Source organism: Schistocerca serialis, chromosome 5 (assembly GCF_023864345.2).
Source record: "Schistocerca serialis cubense isolate TAMUIC-IGC-003099 chromosome 5, iqSchSeri2.2, whole genome shotgun sequence".
Classification (NCBI taxonomy): Eukaryota; Metazoa; Arthropoda; class Insecta; order Orthoptera; family Acrididae; genus Schistocerca; species Schistocerca serialis.
In genome coordinates, this window is record NC_064642.1 from 217,627,004 (window position 1) to 217,649,475 (window position 22,472).

At 40.5% G+C, this 22,472-nt stretch overlaps 1 protein-coding gene across 4 annotated transcripts in view; it reads right to left on the reverse strand.

The window, feature by feature from the left end:
* Positions 1-22,472, reverse strand: part of LOC126480991 (galectin-4-like) — a 140,486-nt gene that overhangs the window by 72,534 nt on the left and 45,480 nt on the right. For all 4 annotated transcript variants that reach the window (XM_050104434.1, XM_050104433.1, XM_050104430.1 and 1 more), the window contains exons 3-4: positions 19,656-19,744; positions 14,668-14,869 (exon numbers count right to left, since the gene is read on the reverse strand). In XM_050104434.1, coding sequence (XP_049960391.1) covers positions 14,668-14,869; positions 19,656-19,744 — 291 coding nt within the window. The remainder of the gene's footprint in view (positions 1-14,667; positions 14,870-19,655; positions 19,745-22,472) is intronic.

Genomic DNA, 22,472 nt, shown 5'->3' on the forward strand with positions numbered 1-22,472 from the left:
CTAGGACACTTAATAACAGTGAAGGTATAAGAGCAAATCCTGTAAAGGTTGAAGCTATTCTGAAATATCCACAACCAGAAAAAAAGCAACATAAATAATTTTTTGGTTACCACCATTTCATGCCAGACCTGACACTAAATAGTGTACACTTTTGCAAATCTGTTAAAGAAAGATGTACTGTGGCATTGGTCCTCTGATTGTACAAAAGAAATGTAAAGGATCAAGCAAGTACTAATTGAGCGAATAATTCTCCGCCACCCTGACTGTACCAAGAAGTTTCACACTGTCTGTGAGTCTTCAGGATTTGGACTGGGTGCAGATTTACAAAATGACAGAAATAGTCAGATATAGTGGAGAAAGTTAATAGAAAAATGTTGGCTTTTGCTTATTAGAGATAGGGCCCCTCCACGCCCGCACCAACGTGGTGACCAAACCAAAAGTTCTACTGTCACCTCCGTAAACATGTTAGTTATCTAGTAAGTGGATCACAGGATGCTGGGTTGTGATGTTCTCCATGCGTCTGGGTAAGACTATGCATTAACACGGTCCATCAGGTGATAGATAGTGGATGAATGCTAGCAGATTGCTGACAGCCTGTCGATGAAACAACACTACATCTGAGAAAAAAAAAAATTACCAGTAGTGTGGGTTGTTTGCAAATACCATTATCTATTAACTGACTGCAAGTGATAGCACATTCAGAACACAGAGCATTAAGTTGTCCAACACAAAGTAAGCTGTTGCACAACAGACCGGCTTGTTGGGCTTTGTTTCTCCAAGAATTCAATTTAGAGATACAGTACATAGAAGGGCAACAAAATTCAGTGACTGACACCCTGTCAAGAAGAGGCAGGATGTGTCACCTCTGACAATTCATTACAAGTATATTTTTTAAAGTAAAACAGAGGGCAGCAATGAGATGATACCACCATCAAAAAAATATAAGGGAAAGTATGCAGTTAATCCATGCATCAGAAAGAAAAGTTAGTTGGAACTTCTGAGGAAGAAGTAAAGGGATGAAATTTTTGCTTCACGAGAGCATACAGTTTAGTCATTTGGAGGCAGAAATCCTGTATTGGCAAGTATCCATAACTAAGGATTATGTGATATCTTTGATCAAGTACATCCATATAGGGTATGGCCACTTTGGGCGAAGAAGTGACTATTACAGACAAGGAAATATTATTTTAAGGGAATGGCTAGGAGGACAAGGAAAATTTTAAAATCTTGTGTGCTAAGTGTAAAAATTAAATGCAGGACCCAAACAATTAGATACGAATGTTATCCATTAGTGCCGAACAAATCAAAAGTGACAAGAATAGTAGCAAGGTTCACAAACATGTTAAAAAGTTTTATCATTTGTAGCAGGGACCTCTAGAGATTTTAGACAAATGGCACACTAATGCTTTCATTTTGAAAGATGCGGAAATAGGACAGGTGTCGGATTTGTATACTGCGAAGGATATGTTCAAATACATTCCCTCACATGAGGAGGTAAATAAGCCAAATACAAATGAACAGGAATGAGATTTGGAGGAAACTACTAAGTGTAATGACCAAGAACTGGCGTTGGAGTATTCAACAAGATATCTGGAGGATACACCTAAAGAAAAACTGGGTATCAGAGCTGTAATTCAGAGCAAGTAAGTGATAGATACACTGATATATTTGTTGATACTGGAAGCATTATTAGCATAATTCATGGAGGATTTTGGGCACAGATTAAAGTTCCAAATGATTGTGTGTTTCTATTAACAGGAACACAATTATGGAGCATCTAAGAACAGAGATCAACAAGAATTAGGAAAGAAGTATTTCTAAGAACAGGTATTGAGCATTTTACACACTTTCAGTCAATGGTTGTATCGCACGTGTGTATAAATAAGCTTTTGGATACTGATTAGATTTATAAATATTGTAACACTATGAACTTTGGGGAACACAACAGATGGAAGAGAAATACTAAAAAACTATCTTGTGACAACTAAATGTGGACAAACAAGCTAGCCTACAAAAGTAGTGGTATAACATAAGGAGCAAACTGATCCACAACACTAGACCCAGTGCCATTCAGAATTATTATTATTATTATTATTCTGATCATGAATATGCAGACATTTTAGTGGGGAGCAAGAATGTGTGTCTATTTAAGGGGAGCTGTTACACAGAATGACTTTAGTTTTGTAGATAGTAAACATTTACTGAGGTAGGAAAAAAATTTTATTTTATGTGTCTTCAGGCAGAGTCCATTATGCCAGACACAATTATTGCACATAATGATACAAACAGGACCTTGACCTGCTTTTATTGCGAAATATAAGATACAGTTAAAGAAGATGAGGAGTCAATAAAGTACATTAGTCATAATAAAGGCCATGAAATTTTAACATAAAATCCAATTATACAAATACATAATGAAACATTAGAGAGAGCCTCAAGTTTTAAAGTTCTCCTTCACAAAGACGAATGAAATGGTCAATACATTTGGCAATGGACCTAGTCGGGGAACTACGAGCTATTCTAAGAGAAAAATTGTCCTTAACTCTTAAAATACTTTACAGTATACATGTTCTTGGATGATAGTATTTATCACCTTCTATTAGTATATGTACAATGTCCATGTCAATGAGGCAGGAACTGAGCTTGGAGAACAAATTAATTTTAACAAATTTCTTGTCTTATTGGCATTCATGTGATCTGCTCTTAGTTTGTTAAGAGTAACAATTTTTCTTCTCGTGGGCACCACGTTAGGAAACCAAGGGTGACTTGGAATCTGTTGCTGAAATGCACAATACCACTTATCTCTGATTTTACAGTCAGTGTCTACTAACTTTGTCCAGTTTATTTCTGCTTCATTAGCGAGTCATCTACGAAAATAACTGTATGGTAGGGGTGTGTCAACGAGAAGTAGATGTTGCCCCAATTTCGCCAGTTGATCTGAACGTCTGTTGTACCTAAGTCCACGTCCCAGTATCCACTGAAGATGAATCTGTTTAAGCATTTTCTTTGCTCAACTGAGCCTTCACAGTACATCTGTGCCAAAGGATTAACAATTGTTCTTTCATCTGTTCTCATAAGAATAGCTTGATGAATGGTGTGCAGCACCACAGTTAATATCAATCACAGATTAGGTAACAGGAAGTTTGTTCACACCTATTTGATCATCAAAAAATGCAGCTCCCACAGAGACATACGTTTTGGAATCACCTGTGTACAGTCTGTACCAATCATGTCAATTATATTCCAATTTTAATGGTGTATACTCTTTCAGTTCACTTAACACTGCACTGAATTGAACTGAATTTTATTTGATCTTGTAAGATTACATTGTGTACAGTAAATGTACGTGTAATATAGGATATGTCAAAGTATTAAAATTCTTTATCACTTATTTTTCTACACCTTTAGCTTACATTTTTACATCACTGATAATGAATAACAATATATACAAATTTAATGGCATAAGTATTCTGCAACACTGTAAAACTCTTTTTCAATGAGATAGTCTTTAAGTTTTTTTGGAAAGTCATTGTGAAGTACACTATCTTGCACTGTCTGATGTTCCAAGATTTCACCAAACTATATGGTATTTGTAGGAAGGGCTTGGGTTTCTTCAACCAGTATGACTTAGTCTGTTTCAGATGTAATAGTCAAAGTAATTTCCACTGTAATGGATCATTGATAGAGGATTTGGCCCTCAACATGTAATGACCACATAAGAGTTTTTGTCTCTTAACAAGTGGAGGAACTGCCTGTTACACTTGCTTGACAGATACAAGGAGTTGTTTTAATACAGCCTCCGCAAATACACAGAGCTGCTGATTTTATATGGTCTAGAATTGTCAATAATGACTTGAGAATGGAGTCACACAGCATGCAGTCATGTTTCATCTTGTTCCTAATTAATTGCTTATATAGATGTACGAGCTTCCTAGGGTCAGCTCCCTAGCCAGTGCAATACAAAGCTTTCAGGATGTTAATTCTCCTAAGTACCTTAGGCTGGAGTTTGTTGATATGTTTTTGCCATGCCAGTCTAATGTCTAGCCATATCCTCTGAAATTTAACACGAGTAGATGCTGAAATAGTTTGGTTATTAATTTGCAAGGAAACTGCATCTTTGTCTACCCTAGATCTAGTAAAGATAGTGAGTTGGCATTTCTCAGGCACGACATCAATTCCTATCTTGAGTAACCAAGTTACCCCACTATTGACACCTCAAAGCAGGTAGTTGAAGGCATGGTTCTCGTTCTTGTGCTGGGAATACATTTAAAAATTGTTTGTGCACTGTAGAAAGGTGACAGGATAATGTAATCATTTACCTATCTCTCTGGTATATACATTAAAAAGCAGCAGACTTAAGGATATTGGTTAGTTAAACAGTCAAGGATGAACACAGTGATCAGTCATTTATTAATCTGTAGTTTATTGCAGATCTAGCTAGATTTCAGCTACAATATAACCATCACCTGTGTGTTTAGTAGCAGAAAGCTTGTATAAGCACACATTAAAACAACCTCCAAGTGTCCATAGCTCAGTTCACATTAGCTAGTTCTGCAATCAATACACGACTGACTGCTGTGTTCATCCCTGATTATAAACATTTCACACTCGTTGAGCACAACCATTCCTAATGGAATCCAACCTGAGGTTAATTAGATGTTTGCTGATTTGTGTGTGTGTGAGACGTGTACTGCCTGTAGTAGATTGATTTTAAGAACACTAGACAAACAGGAGGTTTAAGTCAGTTGATTATGGGTAAATGTCAGGAACCATACAGCACATTTTTTCTGATGCCAGATGTCAGGCTAATGGCATAGACTGGTGACAGCTGTGACATTTAGAAAAGGATAAAATCACATGGAACTATCATCAGTATATGCAACTGACAATTATCTTTGTATAGATATATCTATGGAGAGTGTGATTTAATATGAGAAATCTTGTGTGTAGCTCTCCCTTGTTTCTTAGCTGGTTAGACAGTAAGATATACAAAAAGGTAAAACAATTTTTGTAATAAATAATTATGCAGTAAGGTAATTCAACTGAGATATTTTCATGGAACATGGTAATACAAAAAAATCCATTTGTTATAGAAACAATAATTTCTACTATATAAATGTAGAAGTATACGTAAATGAGGAACTTCATAACAGTTGCTGTGTTTGCACTAAAAAATACTTTTGTTATTATTTGGGATGGAAATTCATTTACTTTTTTAAGATCATTAAGCCTGTCTCAATGAGTTATTTGTGCATTAACTCAATTAGAAGTGAACACTAAACACTTACCATTTCACTTGAAGTACTGAAAGATAGGCTGTTCTACATTTTTTTTTGTCCATCGGAAATTTACTGTAGCCAGGAGTTTCCTATTGGATTTCAACTGATCACTGCATGCTTGTATTTGAGGCATTCAGAAATAATTTTATTATGAGAATTTGGTACATTAGTAAGAGAGTTGCCAAGACAACGAATAACAAGAGAGATATTTCTATAATCACTTCAAACTATTTGACACACGACCTTACAACCTCATTACATTATACATATGTTATTAAAAAAACCAAACGATGAAATTCCAGGTAGGGATGTCAATGATGTAGTAAAAGGCAGATTGCTACGTACCATAAAGAAGACATGCCAAGTTGCATATAGACACAATTAAAAGACACAAAAGATTTTGGCTACAGCCTCCATCAGTAAACAAAGTGGGATGCAAGCAGCAATCTGGAGGAGACGGGGAAGATGAAGGGATAGTAGTGTGCATGTGGGGGGGAGGGAGGAGGGGGGAGGAAGGGGGAGGCAGGGAGGGAGGGAGGGAGGGAGGGAGAGAGGGGGGGGAGAGAGAGAGAGAGAGAGAGAGAGAGAGAGAGAGAAATGCTGTCTAGTGGAGTGTGCAAGGATTATTATTTAGCGTATGGCTAATACAGACATATCATGAAATTACATATATATATGTACATATTGGCACACAAGAAACTTAAGTTTGTTTTTTACAACTGAATATCCAGTCCTTCAATCCAGCGCACTGCATCTGGAGTTGCTAGCAGGAAGTCCTCTTTGGCGCCGTGATAGGCTCGAATCCTGCATTCACTGACGATGTGGTGAACAGTCTGGTATGGAGCCCCGCAGTCACAAGCTGGATCAGGCAGCTTGTTCCACTTACAGAGAGCATCCCTGCATCGCCCATGGCTGGTACGGATTCTGTTGAGAGTAGACCACGTCTTGCGTGGTAAGTCGAATCCACTTGGAAGTTTAGCACCTGAGAAGATGTTATGCAGGTGCACATCTGTCACTGCTTCCCACCGACCTTTCCATTCTTCAAGAGGTTTGAAATTCTTAGCCACCATGTCAGCAGCATCGCACAGAGTTGGATGACGTGATTTCAGTCTCTTGCGATTTAAAAGTGGCAGGTCGCTATGCACGGGTAGATTAGAATTCCTGGAGATCTTGTGGAATTCTCTCATAAGGGCAGTACATCTGCGTAGATCAGGAGGCATTATACCAGTTAACAGTGGAAGCCAATAAACTGGAGTAGATCTGATTGTGCCAGATATTATGCGCATTGTCGTATTCAGCTGGGTATCAACAAGCCTTGTATGATGACTATTCATCCAAACAGGTGCACAATACTCAGCACTTGAGTATACCAAGCCCAGAGCTGAAGTTCGCAGGGTGGTTGCTGAAGATCCCCAGGTAGTTCCGCATAGCTTATGGAGGATGTTGTTTCGAGTCCTCAGCTTTTGAGCTAAGTTAAGAAGGTGTTGTTTGAAGCATAGTGTACGATCCAGGGTGACACCAAGATATTTTGGGTTCCAGTTGTGATGAAGAATTCTGCCTCTGAAACTTACCTCCAGTTTTACGTTCGCCAACTGGTTATTTAGATGGAAGCAACACACTTCTGTTTTACTCACACTGGGTTGGAGTCTCCAGATTTTGAAGTAATTGTCTAATGCAGACAGGTCATTGGCTAAAATCTCTTCTGTTGTCTTCATTTCCTGGTGTTTGACGGCTAGAGCCAGATCATCGGCATAGCAGTATTTTCTGGACGAAGTGTAAGGTAGATCAGATAGATATAGGTTGAACAGTAAGGGTGAGAGAACTGATCCTTGAGGCAATCCGTTGTTCAGCTTCCTCTCCTTACTTATGTTGCTTCCAGTGATTACCTGGAACTTCCGATCACTTAGCATGCTGTTAATCAGTCGAGCCATTGTTCTGCAGGGTATAATGCGGAGAAATTTGTAGATAAGGCCTTCCCTCCACACAGTGTCGAAGGCGGCAGTTAAGATGCGTTTACACTGCGATTTGTATCGGCACATGTATGAGATACATGTATATGCGAGTTTGCGACGTGTATCGCGACTTGTATGAGTTGACACGTATCAACCTCATACATGTATGAGCGTGCGTTTACACTGGTTGATATGTATCACTGTGCGATAGCTTCCGACGACGATTTGGAAGATTTCACATTTTTATATGCTGATACACTTGCTCTTTTGGAAGATGATAGGAAGAAAAGGCGGAGGAAGCGTAGATGGTGGCACAGAGAGTTTCTCGCGAATTAACGCTAGAGAATAGCGCATATTTTAGAAATTATGTTAGGATGAGTATGGATGATTTCCACGGTTTGTTATCACTTGTGGCTCCTCTTGTGTCCAAAACCAACACAAACTTTCGGGAAGCGATTCCACCAGAGGATCAGTTGGCAGTAACACTCCGTTTTTTAGCCACTGGGGATTCCTCGTAAAACGAAGATTTCATGACAAAACATTTGCATTGTCACGCGATTGCTAATGCCAACGTCTCACACACGATTGTCGGCATTCGTTGTCAACATTATCACGCGAGGCCGCCGGAATAATAGCAAAACATTGATATACGTGCCAGATGCATGAAAAAATTATATAATGTATTACATACTCTGATATATATATAAAACTTTTACCTTCACTTCTTGGGATAAAACTTGCACAATGGCCTCGCAAACACGAAGAATAATGTTGCATATGGCACTTTTTGATATTCTATGCTGATACATTGACGTCGAAACGACAGTCGGCACCTTCAAAACTCAAACAGCCGCCAAAGAGCCTGGTACTATGCATGCGCTAATCGTCAAAATAAGCGGCAGTCGACAAGACGACAGGAAATGATAGTACTGCGCATGCGCGAGTTCTTCAAATGTCGCTCATACATGTCGCGTATATGGCCAAAAAGCGATATACAAAATGTATACGCGACATGTATGAGCTCGAGGGTCCGCATACAAGTTCCGTGAATTTTTGTATGAGGTGATGTATCGCGACATGTCAAATTGACATGTCGCTCATACATGTCGCGATACATGTATCCCAGTGTAAACGTACCTTCAGATCAACAAATGCCACAGATGTTTTCTGCTTCATTTGGTATCCTGACTCTATGAAGGATGTGAGAGACAATACTTGGTCACAGCAGCTACACCCTGGTCTGAAGCCTGCCTGATCAACTGGAACGTTCTCTAAGATAGCGCTACTTATTCTGTTATATATTAGCCTTTCAAAAAGCTTGTAGCAGCAGCTGAGTAGGGAAATGGGGCGATAGTTTTCTACCCTGTTGCTGGGTTTGCCAGGTTTCAGAACAGATATTATCTTCACCTTTTTAAACTCAGATGGAAGTTGACCAGTCAGCAGGATGTCAGTGAAGAATTCTGCCAGCCATTTCTTAGCTTTTCCTCCCATATGGATCAGGAATTCTGGGTGGATACCATCGAATCCAGGTGCCTTAAGAGGTTTGAGGTCCTTCAGTCCAGAGTCAATGTCTGAAACTGTGAAGGGATGGGTATACTCAGATGAGGGAGATGCCTTCTTTTTAAGGTCACGAAGCTGTCGTCTGATATGTCTTGTATGTTTCTTGTCAGGAGGTACTCTTGAGGTGGTAATGATGTGGGAAGCAATTTGGTCTGGTGTTACTTCGGAATTTTTTCTGCATGCTGGTGCACTTCCTCCCAGTTTTCTCAGAAGACTCCATGCTTTCCTGCTCGAGTGGGTAAAGTCCATAGTTTTGACTGTTTCTGCCCATTTCTGCCTCCGAGACATGTCCAAGCTGGACAATAGTTCCGTAGCTATCTCTGGGTCACCACTTTGCTGAAAGTATTGGTACAGTGTTTCACTTTCCTCATTCCATCCTGGAACATATTCTTTTCGGTATCCTCTTGGCATACACTTTTTAGCTGTTGCTGTTACTGCACCAATGAAGCGTTGATAGTTATTATGTGATGGAGGTATCCATCGAATGGTCTTATCCAGTTCCGTTGAAAACTTCATCCAGTCGGCTTTCTGGAAATTCCATCGAGCATGCGGAGTTGATCGTATGACAGGAACAGTGCAGCCAATTTGTATTATTACAGGTCTGTGTTGGCTGTGAGGAAAGGCATCTATCACTTTCCTTGTGGTGTTGATGGGAAAGCCAGTTTCGTTGCAGCTAACAAAGCATAAGTCAGGATTTGAATCCTTGTCCCAAGCAGCTGACCTGAAAGTGCCTTGATCTTTGGCATCAAACACTAGATGAAGATTATTCTCTTCGATCCATTCTGCAAGCATGCTCCCATTTTCATCATTTTGAGAGTACTTCCAAAGTTCATGGTGACTATTGAAGTCTCCTATGTAAATTGCAGGATGTTCTGCTGTGTGTAGGACAAAATCGGGCCATGTTGTTTTGGGTGGTTTGTAAACATTTGTAATAGTAATGCCGTGCAATTGTATGACAACTGTATGTATATCTGCCTCCACACTTACAGAAATCAGCGAAGCTTCGTTTATGTTGTTATTGACTGACAACAGGCGCAGTGATCAGCGCCAGGACATTATGGGGCAGGGAGATGGGCAGATGTGTTGGCAAAGGGCTGCAAATGAACATGGTGGGAGATGAGAATGGGGAGGAGATGATAGGATAGAGGGGGTGGAAGCTGTTGGTTGGAGGGTGCGTGGACAATATGTTACCGTAGGTTGAGGCTGGGTTAATTACGGGAGCAGATAACGTTTTGTAACGATAATTTCCATCTGCACAGTTCAGAAAGGCTGGTGGTGCAGGGAAGGATCCAGATGGCTCAGGTAGTGAAGCAGCTATTGAAATAAAGTGTGTTATGTTCAGCTGCATGTTGTGCCACAGGGTAGTATTCTTTGCTCTTGGCCACAGTTTGGTGGCAGGCATTCATCCTGGTGGACAGCTGGTTGGTAGTCAAACCAATATAAAAAGTTGTGCAATGACTGCAGCAGAGCTGCTAAATGACATGGCTGCTTTCAAAGGAGACCTGGCCCCTCATGGGATAGGATAAACCTGTGACAGCAGTGGAATAGGAAGTGCTGCATGCTTGGGTTGGGCAGTTTTTGCTCTTGGGTCTTCCACAGGGGTACGATCTTTGTGGCAAGGGATTGGATTGGAAATGACAGTATAAAGTAGACAACCCTGTGGAACAATACGCAGCTGAATGTAACACTCTTGATTTCAATAGCTGCTACATTCTGTGAGCCATCTGGTTCCTCCCCTTGACAATGAAAATTACCTAAAAGTCCTAAAACCGACACTCATGTTTTAAAACCCAGTTAGGAAAAATAACAAATTGACTTTCATTATCATCTGAAGCCATTACCAAGTCATCAGTGCATAAAATCAATTAATTAGAATTTTCTTTTCAAAATTTTAGTTACTTTATATTAGTAATACAAAAATCGCTCAAAATTATTATTTGCTTTTAATTCTGCTGGGCGAGTGCAAGAGAATGACTGAGTGAGGGTATGTGGGAAATACGTTAATACTTAATATGTCATTTTATGTAAGACTTTGGCACAAACGAACAGTGGGGAAGTTATGGTGCAACCACGATTCAGATGACTTATGTCGGCGTGAGCTTGCTTTTGTATAAAGGCAACCAGGATGAAAGTTAAAGGCAGAATAAGTTTATCTATCAATTTGGAGAATATTTTGTACTTTGCTTATTTTGATGAAACAATATACTCAAAATTTGAAGTTTTAATTATATTAATTACCATCAGATTAGTGGTTGGATAAGGCAAGCTTTGCCGCGAGAATGATCTGGAAGAAGCATTCTGATTGGTCGTTTAGATCAACAGCCAATTAGAATTAAGCTGTTCCCACACAAATATAGTGAGGTGGGCAGAGAGTAGAGGAGTACGAGATAGTCGCTTGCTAACTGGCCTACAGATAGCACCATGTTAGATAGCTCCGTAAAAATAGTCTGTACGATGAAGAACTAGTGAGTTAATTTCAGTTAGAACATGTCGTGACTGAAGTAACTGGAGTTACGAACATTTTAATGAAATATTTGGTGTTTCTAAATTAAATAGTTTGAGCATTATGAGCATGTGAACTTTCTGGTCGTAGTAATAATTCCGCGTGGCATGTTTCGTGATCTGTACGGAATACTTTGGCGAGCACTTCTTACTAAGAAGACCACTTAAATGACCAAATGTATAACTTGCGAAGAGTGGTGGATCTGCGACTGTTAGATAGTGAAAATTAGTTGGGTCAGACTTGCAAAAATTCTGGCTGCTTTTCAAGTGAAAATGTGTTGTAAGACAGTCAATTTTGAAGGATAAAGCTTACCCTATTAAATATGGACTTTACAGCCATTTCATGTGTTTCCATATGAATAAAAAGCAGATTCAATATAATTTTTAAATGCTTTCCGCAAGTAGACTGCATCCTCCAAACGCTTGATTTTTTAAAATGAACTTTCAGGAACTGACTTTCAACTCGAGTTGCACGGTCTCTGTGTGGTAGGTATTAGTTAGTGGTTTCATCAACGCTGCTTTACACTGCCTAGCACATATCTACTACTACAGAGTGAAGGGCCGTTGGAAGGAAGGAATATCGAGGTAGGTGGACTCTCGATAATTCCGAGAGAGAATGAAGACAACCGACCCCGCCCAGCCACACCCATACCAACCAGATTTTCTGAACTGCACACATGGGAATTATCCTTATAACACATTCTCCACTCGCATAATTATCCCGGCCTCAAACTACAGAAACACACTGCCCCCACACCCTCCACCAATTGTTTCCACCCCCCTCTATCCTATCGTTTCCTCCACATTTTCATCTCCCATCCTGTTTACTTGCAGCCTTCTGCGAATGCACCTGCCTGTCTTTCCCCACTCCTCTCCTTTCTTCCCCACCTCCTTGCCCCACAACACCCTGATGCTGTGCCTGTTGACAGTCAGTCCCTGCACTCTCCACCAGCAGCATTTGTCTATCTCCTAACCCATACACTACTATCTCTTCCCATTCTCCGACCCCTGCAGACTGCGGCTTGGATCCCATGTGATGGTTGCACTCCAGCTTGAGATGCTGGAGTTGGCAGTTGGGTGTGCATGTGGTGTGCTTACTTGTGTGTGTGTGAATGGTGTGTCTGTCTCTTTTACTGACGAAGTCTGGCCAAAAGCTTTATGTAAGAGTCTTTTAATTGTGCCTGTCTGTAACTTGAATGTCTGCTTTACGGTAAGTAGCAACTTGTCTTTTCCTACATTATTTAAAAACTATTACTATGTAGCAGTGCAAGTTTTTCAATGTTTCTGTGACACTTTCCAGTGAATCAAACAAACGTGACCAACAAAAACCCTTTGACCATTTACTCTGCCCTTCTTTGTATACATTCTTGGGTCCCAGTTAGTCCTATTTGGTACAGATCCCATGCATCTGAATAATAATATAGGCTTGATCACTCTGGGGTCTAGCAAGTAATCTCTATCATAGATTGCCTACATTTTCCATGTATCCTACCAATGAACCGAAGTCTGCCACCTGCTTTACTTATGAATGAACGTCTGTGTCTGTATTCATTCTATTTTATATTACTACAAACGTTACACCTAAGTACTGGTATAAGTTGAATGTTTCCAAATGTGACTCATTGACATTGCACTCATAGGACACTACATTTTACTACTTTGTGAAGTGCATAATTTTATGAAACTTCCTGGCAGATTAAAACTGTGTGCCCGACTGAGACTCAAACTCAGGACCTTTGCCTTTCGCGGGCAAGTGCTCTACCATCTGAGCTACCGAAGCACGACTCACGCCCGGTCCTCACAGCTTTACTTCTGCCAGTATCTCGTCTCCTACCTTCCAAACTTTACAGAAGCTCTCCTGCGAACCTTGCAGAACTAACACTCCTGAAAGAAAGGATACTGCGGAGACATGGCTTAGCCACAGCCTGGGGGATGTTTCCAGAATGAGATTTTCACTCTGCAGCGGAGTGTGCACCGATATGAAACTTCCTGGCAGATTGAAAGCTGTGAGGACCGGGCGTGAGTCGTGCTTCGGTAGCTCAGATGGTAGAGCACTTGCCCGCGAAAGGCAAAGGTCCCGAGTTCGAGTCTCAGTCTGGCACACAATTTTAATCTGCCAGGAAGTTTCATATCAGCGCACAATCCGCTGCAGAGTGAAAATCTCATTCTGCATAATTTTATGTTTATGAACATTTAAAGAAATTCGCCAACCACTCTGAAATCTTGTCAAGACTTCACTGAATATTTGCGCAATTTTTTTCAGGTGGTACTTTATTACAGGTAACTGCATCACTTGCAAAATTATGAGGTATTTAGTCATTCATGTCTGAAATGTTGCATAGAAAATAGGCAACAGAGAAAAGCAGAATAATATGAACACATACAAAGAAAATAGGGACACAATGTGAGGCAAATAGAGCCATATAATAACAGTTACATACAAACAGATTACAAACACTAAATATAATCAGACCAAAAATCAGTGACCTCTATGGCATTGTAACTGCCCCACAACAGGTCCTCCAGTGTGCAGGAAACTGGGCACTGAGGACAATTGTAGAGGTCCCTGGTGGTTTATTCGGCTCCATGTTTGCAAAAATTTGATGGGTCCCCAAAATAGTTCCATTTGGCCATATTATTCTTTGTTCTACCGACACCACGTCTTGGTCTGTTAAGGGACTTCCACATTTTCCATTGCACGTTTTCACCTGGGGTGGAAGGCCTCGAAGGTGGGATCCATGATGTGATATTTGTGTTTCTGGTTGTCCACAGGTTTTGTCGTGCCACTGACGGTGATGTACTGTCTTTGATGGAAATTTTTAGAAAGCTCTTCACAGCTTTCAGTCTGCTTTGGGGGGGGGGGGGGGGGGGGGGGGAGGTTGATGTCCATAAAGAGGATGAGCATTGTTAGTTGCTATTAATGCTGTCTGCCAGGTCATTAATATATAACTAGGGTCCCAACACATTACCCTGAAGAACACTAGAAGTTACTTCTACATCTGTCAGTGAATGTCCAGCTAGAGTCCTTCCTACCAAGACAATATGAATCCAGTCACAAATTTTGTTTGAGACCCCTTACAATCTTACTTTCATTGAAAACAGTGGTGTGTATTGGCTCACAACAATTACTTGACTCCTAATAACAGAAAGTAGAGTCAGTTGTTCTCATTATTATTGCAGGTTACATTCCTACAATGTCACATTTGTATTCAGTATCTTTCATTCCAGATGATCTGTAAAGGCTTCAATAATGATAGCCTAGTTGTAAGTATTCAGTGCCTAAAGCAACATGCCAGTTTGAAAGTGAGTGTTTTATTCATTTTTACAAAAACTAAAATTCACATTTTCTTTTACATGTGTGTGTTAATGCTTACCTTAAAGTGATTAGGATCACACAAAATCAGAAGCTCAAATCCTAAACCCCTTGAAAATGGCATGCCACCAAATCTCTCCTCTGGACCCCATCGTGAATCAATTAAGCTGTTTCTGACTACCACACTTTCGGGAAAGCGAATTGATAGGTGGAGAGCAATATCATGTTGGTCGTAGGGTCCACACCTTAAGTTGACAACAAATCTGAAACAAAGAGTAGATACTGAAGCATCCAGTGGCCTTTGCCACAATAGTCAAGAACATTAATGAATTTATCAAAATTAACTTTTAACAACATTATTGTGTGAATTAGAACTTCAAGTACCTGGGAAGCATGATTGAAAGTAAGGGGGGAAACGCAATGGAAATAAATGAAAGGTGCAGAAAAGCAGGGCAGTTCTTCAAATGCATTAGGGGGCTTATTTGGAGCAAGGAGGTGCCACAGAAATCCAAGGGAATTATATACCGAACCTACTTTGTCCCCATATTGGCATACGGAAGTGAGACATGGGTAATGCACAAAAGCGACAAAAGTAGAATACAAGCTAGTGAAATGAAGTTCCAGAGGAGCAGGTTGAGTGTAACAAGACGAGACAGATTGCGAAATGTGTATGTGAGGGAAAGACTAAAGGAGGAACCAGTACAGGACAGGATAGAAAAATCAAGACTGCAGTGGTATGGACACATGAAGAGAATGGATGAGGGAAGAATTCCAAAGAGGATGTTTGATCTGCAACTGGAGGGGAAGAGGCCCAGGGGAAGACCAAGAGATAGATGGGTGAAGGGAGTGAAGGAATGTGTGACGAGAAGAGGAGAGAACTGGACGAAGGTGGAAGAGGGGGAATGGTGGAAAGACAGAACACGATGGAGAGGCTTGTGTTCCCGACAGACCCAGCCAGTGGCTGGAAACTGTCCAAGATGATGATGATGATTGTGTGAATTGTGAAAATGCCTGCTAGTGAGGAATATACACTATGTGATCGAAAGTATCTGGATATGTGGATGAAAATGACTTACAAGTTTGCTGTGCCCTCCAGCGGTAATGCTGGAATTCAGTATGGTGTTGGCCCACCCTTAGCCTTGATGACAGCTTCCACTCTCGCAGGCATACGTTCAATCAGGTGCTGGAAGGTTTCTTGGGGAATGGCAGCCCATTCTTCACGGAGTGCTGCACTGAGGAGAGGTATCGATATCGGTTGGTGAGGCCTGGCACGAAGTCGGCATTCCGAAACACCCTAAAGGTGTTCTATAGGATTCAGGTCAGGACTCTATGCACGCCAGTCCATTACAGGGATGTTGTTGTTATGTAACCACTCCGACAGGGATGTTGTTATCATGTAACCTCTCCGCCACAGACCATGCATTACGAACATGTGCTCGATTGTGTTGAAAGATGTAATTGCCATCCCCGAATTGCTCTTCAACAGTGGGAAGCAAGAAGGTGTTTAAAATATCAATCTAGGCCTGTGCTGTGGTAGTGTCATGCAAAACAACAAGGTGTGTAAGCCCCCTCCATGAAAAACACTATCACACCATAACACCACAGCCTCCGAATTTCACTCTTGGCACTATACATGCTGGCACATGACGTTCACCAGGTATTTGCCATACCCACAACCTGCCATAGGATCGCCACATTGCATACCATGATTTGTCACTCCACACAATGTTTTTCCACTGTTTAAACGTCCAATGTTTATGTTCATTACACCAAGCAAAGCATCATTTTGCATTTACCGACATGATGTGTGGCTTATGAGCACCCGCTTGACCATGAAATCCAAGTTTTATTACCTCCCACCTAACTGTCATAGTACTTGCAGTGGATCCTGATGCAGTTTGGAGCTCCTGTGTGATGGTGTGGACAGATGTCTGCCTATTACACATTATGACCCTTTTCAACTGTCGGTGGTCTCTGTCAATCAACAGACAAGGTCGACCTGTACACTTTTGTGTTGTGCGTGTCCCTTCACATTTCCACTTCACTATCACATCGGAAGCAGTGGACCTAGGGATTTTTAGGAGGGTGGAAATCTCGTGTACAGACATATGACAAGTGACACCCAATCACCTGACCACGTTCAAAGCCCGTGAGTTCCGTGGAGCGCCCCACTCTGCTCTCTCATGATGTCTACTGACAACTGTGGTTGCTGATATGGAGTACCTGGTGGTAGGTGGCAGCACAATGCACCTAATATGAAAAACATATGTTTCTGGGGGTCTCCGGATACTTTTTATCAATGTAGTGTACCTTTGTTGAGCCTATTGCTTTGCTACCACTAATTACGCCATCGCATGAGCTACATCTTCATTATCATCCAACTGTTGCTAAACTGCTGTAATGTCAAATCTGCATCTGCATCTATATGACTGATCTGTGATTCACACTTAAAAACCTGGCACGGGCTGCAACAAACCACTTTTAGATGATTTCTCTACTGTTCCATTCTTGAACAGCACACCACAGGAAAAATGAACATTAAATCTTCCTGTGTGAGCTCTGATTTATCTTATTTTGTTATGATCATTATTTCTCCCTGTATATGTGTGTCTCAACAGTGTGTTTTTGCATTTGGAGCAGGAAGTTGGTGATTGAAGTTTTGTGAAAAAATCTCACCACAGAGAAAAATGCCTTTGTTTTTTTATGCCCGCCACTCCAACTTACATATCATAGTCATGACAGTCTTCCCTATTTTGCAATAGTACAAAATGAGTTGCTCTTATTTGAAGTTTTTCAGTGTCCCTTGTCACTCCTCTCTGATGAGTCTCCTATACTGAACTGCAATGCTTTAGCAAAACACAGACATGCATTGTATAAGCAGTCTCTTTAGTGGATTTGCCGTATCTTCTAAGTGTTCTGCCAATAAACCATAGTCTTTGGTTCAATTTCCCCACAACACTATATGTGATCATTCCAAAGTTAGTTGCTTGTAACTGTAATCCCTAGATAAATTGCAACCTTTAGATTTATGTGATATTTTTGTAACTGAAATTTAATGGATTCCTTTTAGAACTCGCCTGGATGACCTCACACTTTGCATTATTTAGAGAAAATTGCCATTTTTTGCTCCATACAGATACCTTGTTCAATCATTTTGCAATTAGTTTTGATCTTCTGATGACTTTGCATATGATTCTGTCATTTATTGTCCAATAAACAGTCTATGAGGCCTGCTCATATTGCCTCCTAAATCATAAGGAATAGCAGAGGTCCTATAACACTTCCTTGGGGAGTGCCAGATATCATTTCCATTTTATTCTATGATTTTCTGTCAATTGTTACTTACTGTAATCTTTCTGGCAGGAAATCACAAATCCACTCACACAACCAATGGGCATGTGATCTGATTAGAAGCCACTTCTGAGGAAAGGCATCAAAAGCTTTCTGGAAATCTAGAAATATGGAATCCATTTCAGATTCTGTGTTGACAGCATTCACTGCTTCATGAGCTAATTATGTTCCACTTGAATGATATTTTCTGAGTCTGTGATGACCACATATCAGATACTGAATCTTGCTCATAACTAATCTACTTTGTCCTGTCACAAAATGTGATTATATTGTTTTTATGTCACAGCCTAAAGTCACATGTGTGTTACAAAATAACTAGATGTCAAAGTTCTCATAAAAGCACTGAAGCAGAAGTAATGACAGAGGCTGAAATCTGCTGAAGCCAAAAAGTTCTAGCAAATTTTTACCAAGGACATAATGGTTTACACAAAGTTGGTCAAATTCAGTCGGTTCCTGTTAGAAAAAAATACCTTGTAGTGAAGCTTAAGTAAAGAGTTGCTATGAATTAGTGTGGGTATGCACTGTACCTGATAATGGAATTACGTTAATAATGGATTCTTTTTGTTGACCCACTGACTTAAATGATTGCTGAAAATTTCAAAGATAACTGAGTCAGATTTTGAATAAGTATATGTCTTGGTGGTGATTTCAGTTTATCTTCAATATGCCAGTAAAAATATATATTTAAAGTTGGTGGTAAATATAAACATTGTCTGAAATTGTACTCAGTTGTTTAATTGAAAATTTCTTTGAGCAATTTCTTTCAGAGGCCACACAAAGTGTTGTGATAACATACTGGAGTCTCTCAGCAATAAACAATCTGGAGAAAATAGTGTGTCATTAGGGATACAGGAATTGGGGATATCAAAATTATTGTAACAAAACTGAATATCGTAACAACCAAGTCCCCCAAAAAGTGACTCAAAATATGTTTATTTTAAAAAGCACATAAAAAAACTGCTCGACACCTTCCAAGAAATGTTCTCTTTTCTTTTCATATAATCATGTATGTATTGACTGCATGCTGCTCAAATTCAAATATATAGTGATGATAGCAAATGAGCATTTCAACTAAGTTGGTTATTAAAAGATGACACGAATTTCCCATTGTCCTCAAATGCTCCAAATACAAAAACTCGTCAACTGGTTCTCTGACCTTACTGTTAATTTTTGCTATTTTCTTTTCAGTGTGATGATTTAATTGTTTCTCTTACCCAATTTTCATTGTATCTTCTCACATTCTCTCAGACACACTTTTGAATAAAATTAATCTGTTCAGCACATTCAATTATACCAACATTATCACTTGCAAGAAAACTCTCACTTTTTTTCACACCTGCAACGTATTTTCTGTCAGCCTAAGTACATTTGTCAAATAACTACCCAATTTCCTAATGTCTTTCTAAGATGCTAAATCTCTCACTTCATTTCATCTGTTACACCTCCATATTCTTAAATAAATTCTCATGATCTACATTTCTGTTTCCCTGCCTGATGAGTTTGTTTCTTTCCATCTTTGTGTTTATCTTCATTCTGGATCTTACAAGTCTACGATTACATGAAGCGACAGAACTAAAGGACACAAAGAAAGGCAAGAGACTATTATTATGTCATACAGTGAAGTTTCAGAGTACTTGACTCCTTACATACAGTATGTCTCAAAAAAATCTGTGTACAATAATTTAGAGTAAAGCATACCTGTCGGCCGAATGTGGCACAGAACCATGAATTCTCACCATTTTTCCAGGTCGCATACTTCCATCAATGCCTCCCAAAAAAGGGACAGGCTGAAACACACATTGGAACATATGTTAGGTAGGACACAAAGAAATATCAACTGAGTATATGTGAGCAAAAAAATTGAAAACTCCAATTCGCATAAGAGGAGGCAGAGACAAAACTAGCAGCAATGTCTGTGGACAATAAAGCCAATGAAAAGATAAGAATAACGTATTATCAAACAATGGAAGGTCCAGGATGGAATAAAAACAATATTATAGAAATTCTTCCAGTCCATATGTGGCATACAACAAACCAGTGCTTAATAGTATTAGCTAAAAACAGTCTTGGTTGCAATTTTAGTTTTTTATTTTTCAATGACGGATTTTGCCTTATTTAGGCATCTTCAGGTTATCTTTTCTAGATGGACGAGGGAGGCACCAAGATCTGCATAATGCATTCCCGTTCATGGGAGCGAGTAACAGAATAAGATGGGGGCTCAGGTAGTAAGCATCATATTGTGTAGAGGACAGATTGCTGCTCACCATATAGAGGAGACACTAAGTCACTGACAGGCACAATGAGAAGATTGCTACACATTTTAGCATTTACAAAAGCACAACTCACACACTCATGGCCTCTGTCTCTGGCTGCAGTGGCTTGACTGACCTGTAACTGCATGTAATTGGAGCAGCAATCTGGTGGTCAGTGTAAGAAGGCGGCATGGAGGACAGAGGGAGGTAATAGCAGGGAGGGGTGAAGGAAGGTGAAGGTGTACTGCTGCCTGAAGGAGCATGGAGGAGCATGGTAGGGACAAGGTAGGACTGCTAGGGGCAGGGCGGTTGGGAGGGGGGGGGGGAGGGAGGGGGGGGAGGAAAAGGAGAGAACTAGAAAAGGGAAAAAGGACTACAGGCTGCTTCTGTGGAATAGAAGGCTGTGTTGTGCTGGAATGGGGGCAGAGAACGGGATAGGTAAGTGGAGGACAGGCACTAATAAAGATTGAATGAAATTAGAATTATATTAATACCTTCAGCTGCTTACGGGCGTTTATATATATGAAATGGGACAGGTGAAAATGTGTGCCCCGACCGGAACTCGACCCCGGGATCTCCTGCTTACATGGCAGACGCTCTATCCATCTGAGCCACCAAGGGCACAGAGGATCCATCTGAGCCACCAAGGGCACAGAGGATAGTGCGACTGCAGGGACTATCTCGTGCATACCTCCCGCGAGACTCACATTCTCACCTTGCATGTCCACGCACTACATTCACAGTGTCCTACCTCAATATACTCATTACTCGTGGAAGACATTCTTATCAAGTCACGTAAGAGTTCGGGGAATATGTGTGCATCCGAACAGAAGAAGAAGGTATTGCCAGAAGTACATAATTATACGGATATGGTGTCCCGATCTCTTAGGGGACTTGGTAAGAATGTTTTCCATGAGTAATGAGTATGTTGGGGTATGACACTATGAATGTAGTGTGTGGACATACAAGGTGAGAATGTGAGTCTCGCGGGAGGCGCACGTGAGATAGTCCCTGCAGTCGCGCTATCCTCTGTGCCCTCGGTGGCTCAGATGGGTAGAGTGTCTGCCACGTAAGCAGGAGATCCCGGGTTCGAGTCCCAGTTGGGGCACACATTTTCACCTGTCCCCATTGATATATATCAACACCCGTAAGCAGCTGAAGGTATAAATATAATTCTAATTTCGTTCTCGATGGCTGCAGGTCATCAGTGGTGTCTGTTCTTTCGGACATGTCCGAAAAGAACAGACACCATATCCATATATATAATAAAAATTGAGGTCAGTGGGGTTACAGGAACGAAGGACATATTCCTGGGAGAGTTCTCACATGCACAACTCAGATAAGCTGGTGTTGTTAGGAAGGATCCACATGGCACCAGCTGTGTAGCAGTTGAAGTGGAGCACATTGTGCTGGGCAGCATGTTCAGCAACTGAGTGGTCCAGCTCTTTCTTGGCCACAGTCTGGAAGCGGCCATTCATGCAGGCAAACAGTTTGTTAGTCGCGATGCCCACATAGAAAGCAGTACAGTGGTTGCAGCTTATTTTTTAGACCACATCACTGCTTTCACAGGTAGTCCTGCCTTTGATGGGATAGGAGACGTCTGTGACCAGACTGGAATAGGTGCTGGTGGATAATTTCTGGAACACGTCTTGAATCTAGGTCTATTGTAGGGACATGAGCTGTAAGGCATGGGGTTGGGAGCTGGGGTGGAGTAGGTATATACAGGGTGAGTCAGGAGGAAAGGTACGTGCTTTGAGGGGTGACAGTATTAGTGATACTGAATGAAAAGCTTCATATGGATTTATGCACTACTCCAAATGGTTTCCGAGATGGAACACATTTAATATTCATTGTTATTTATTTTCTGTACTATCAAACATTGTCACTATTTGCAAGGTACAACAGTAGCGTAGAGCAAGTTGGGACAAACAGTTTGATATGGGACACTTGTAGTCTATAAAGTCGGGAAATTACATCAAATTCGCCTACAAAAACTACGTATGCTACAATGCATGCACGTTGAGTGAGTTTTTCAACATTATCGCACTATCTTTGCACAAACCATTAGTTCTAGACAAAAAAATGAATAGGACCTTTTTTGTAGGAAATTTAATATAGTTTTTAATTTTGTACTGCGACACATTTTCGCTGGAGGGTGCAGTTTCCAAGTTATTCACGAAAATTGTACAAAAGTGATATTAAATGTATCCTATCTTGGAAACCATTCAGAATAGGTATGAAGTTTTTGGTTCAGAACCACTAA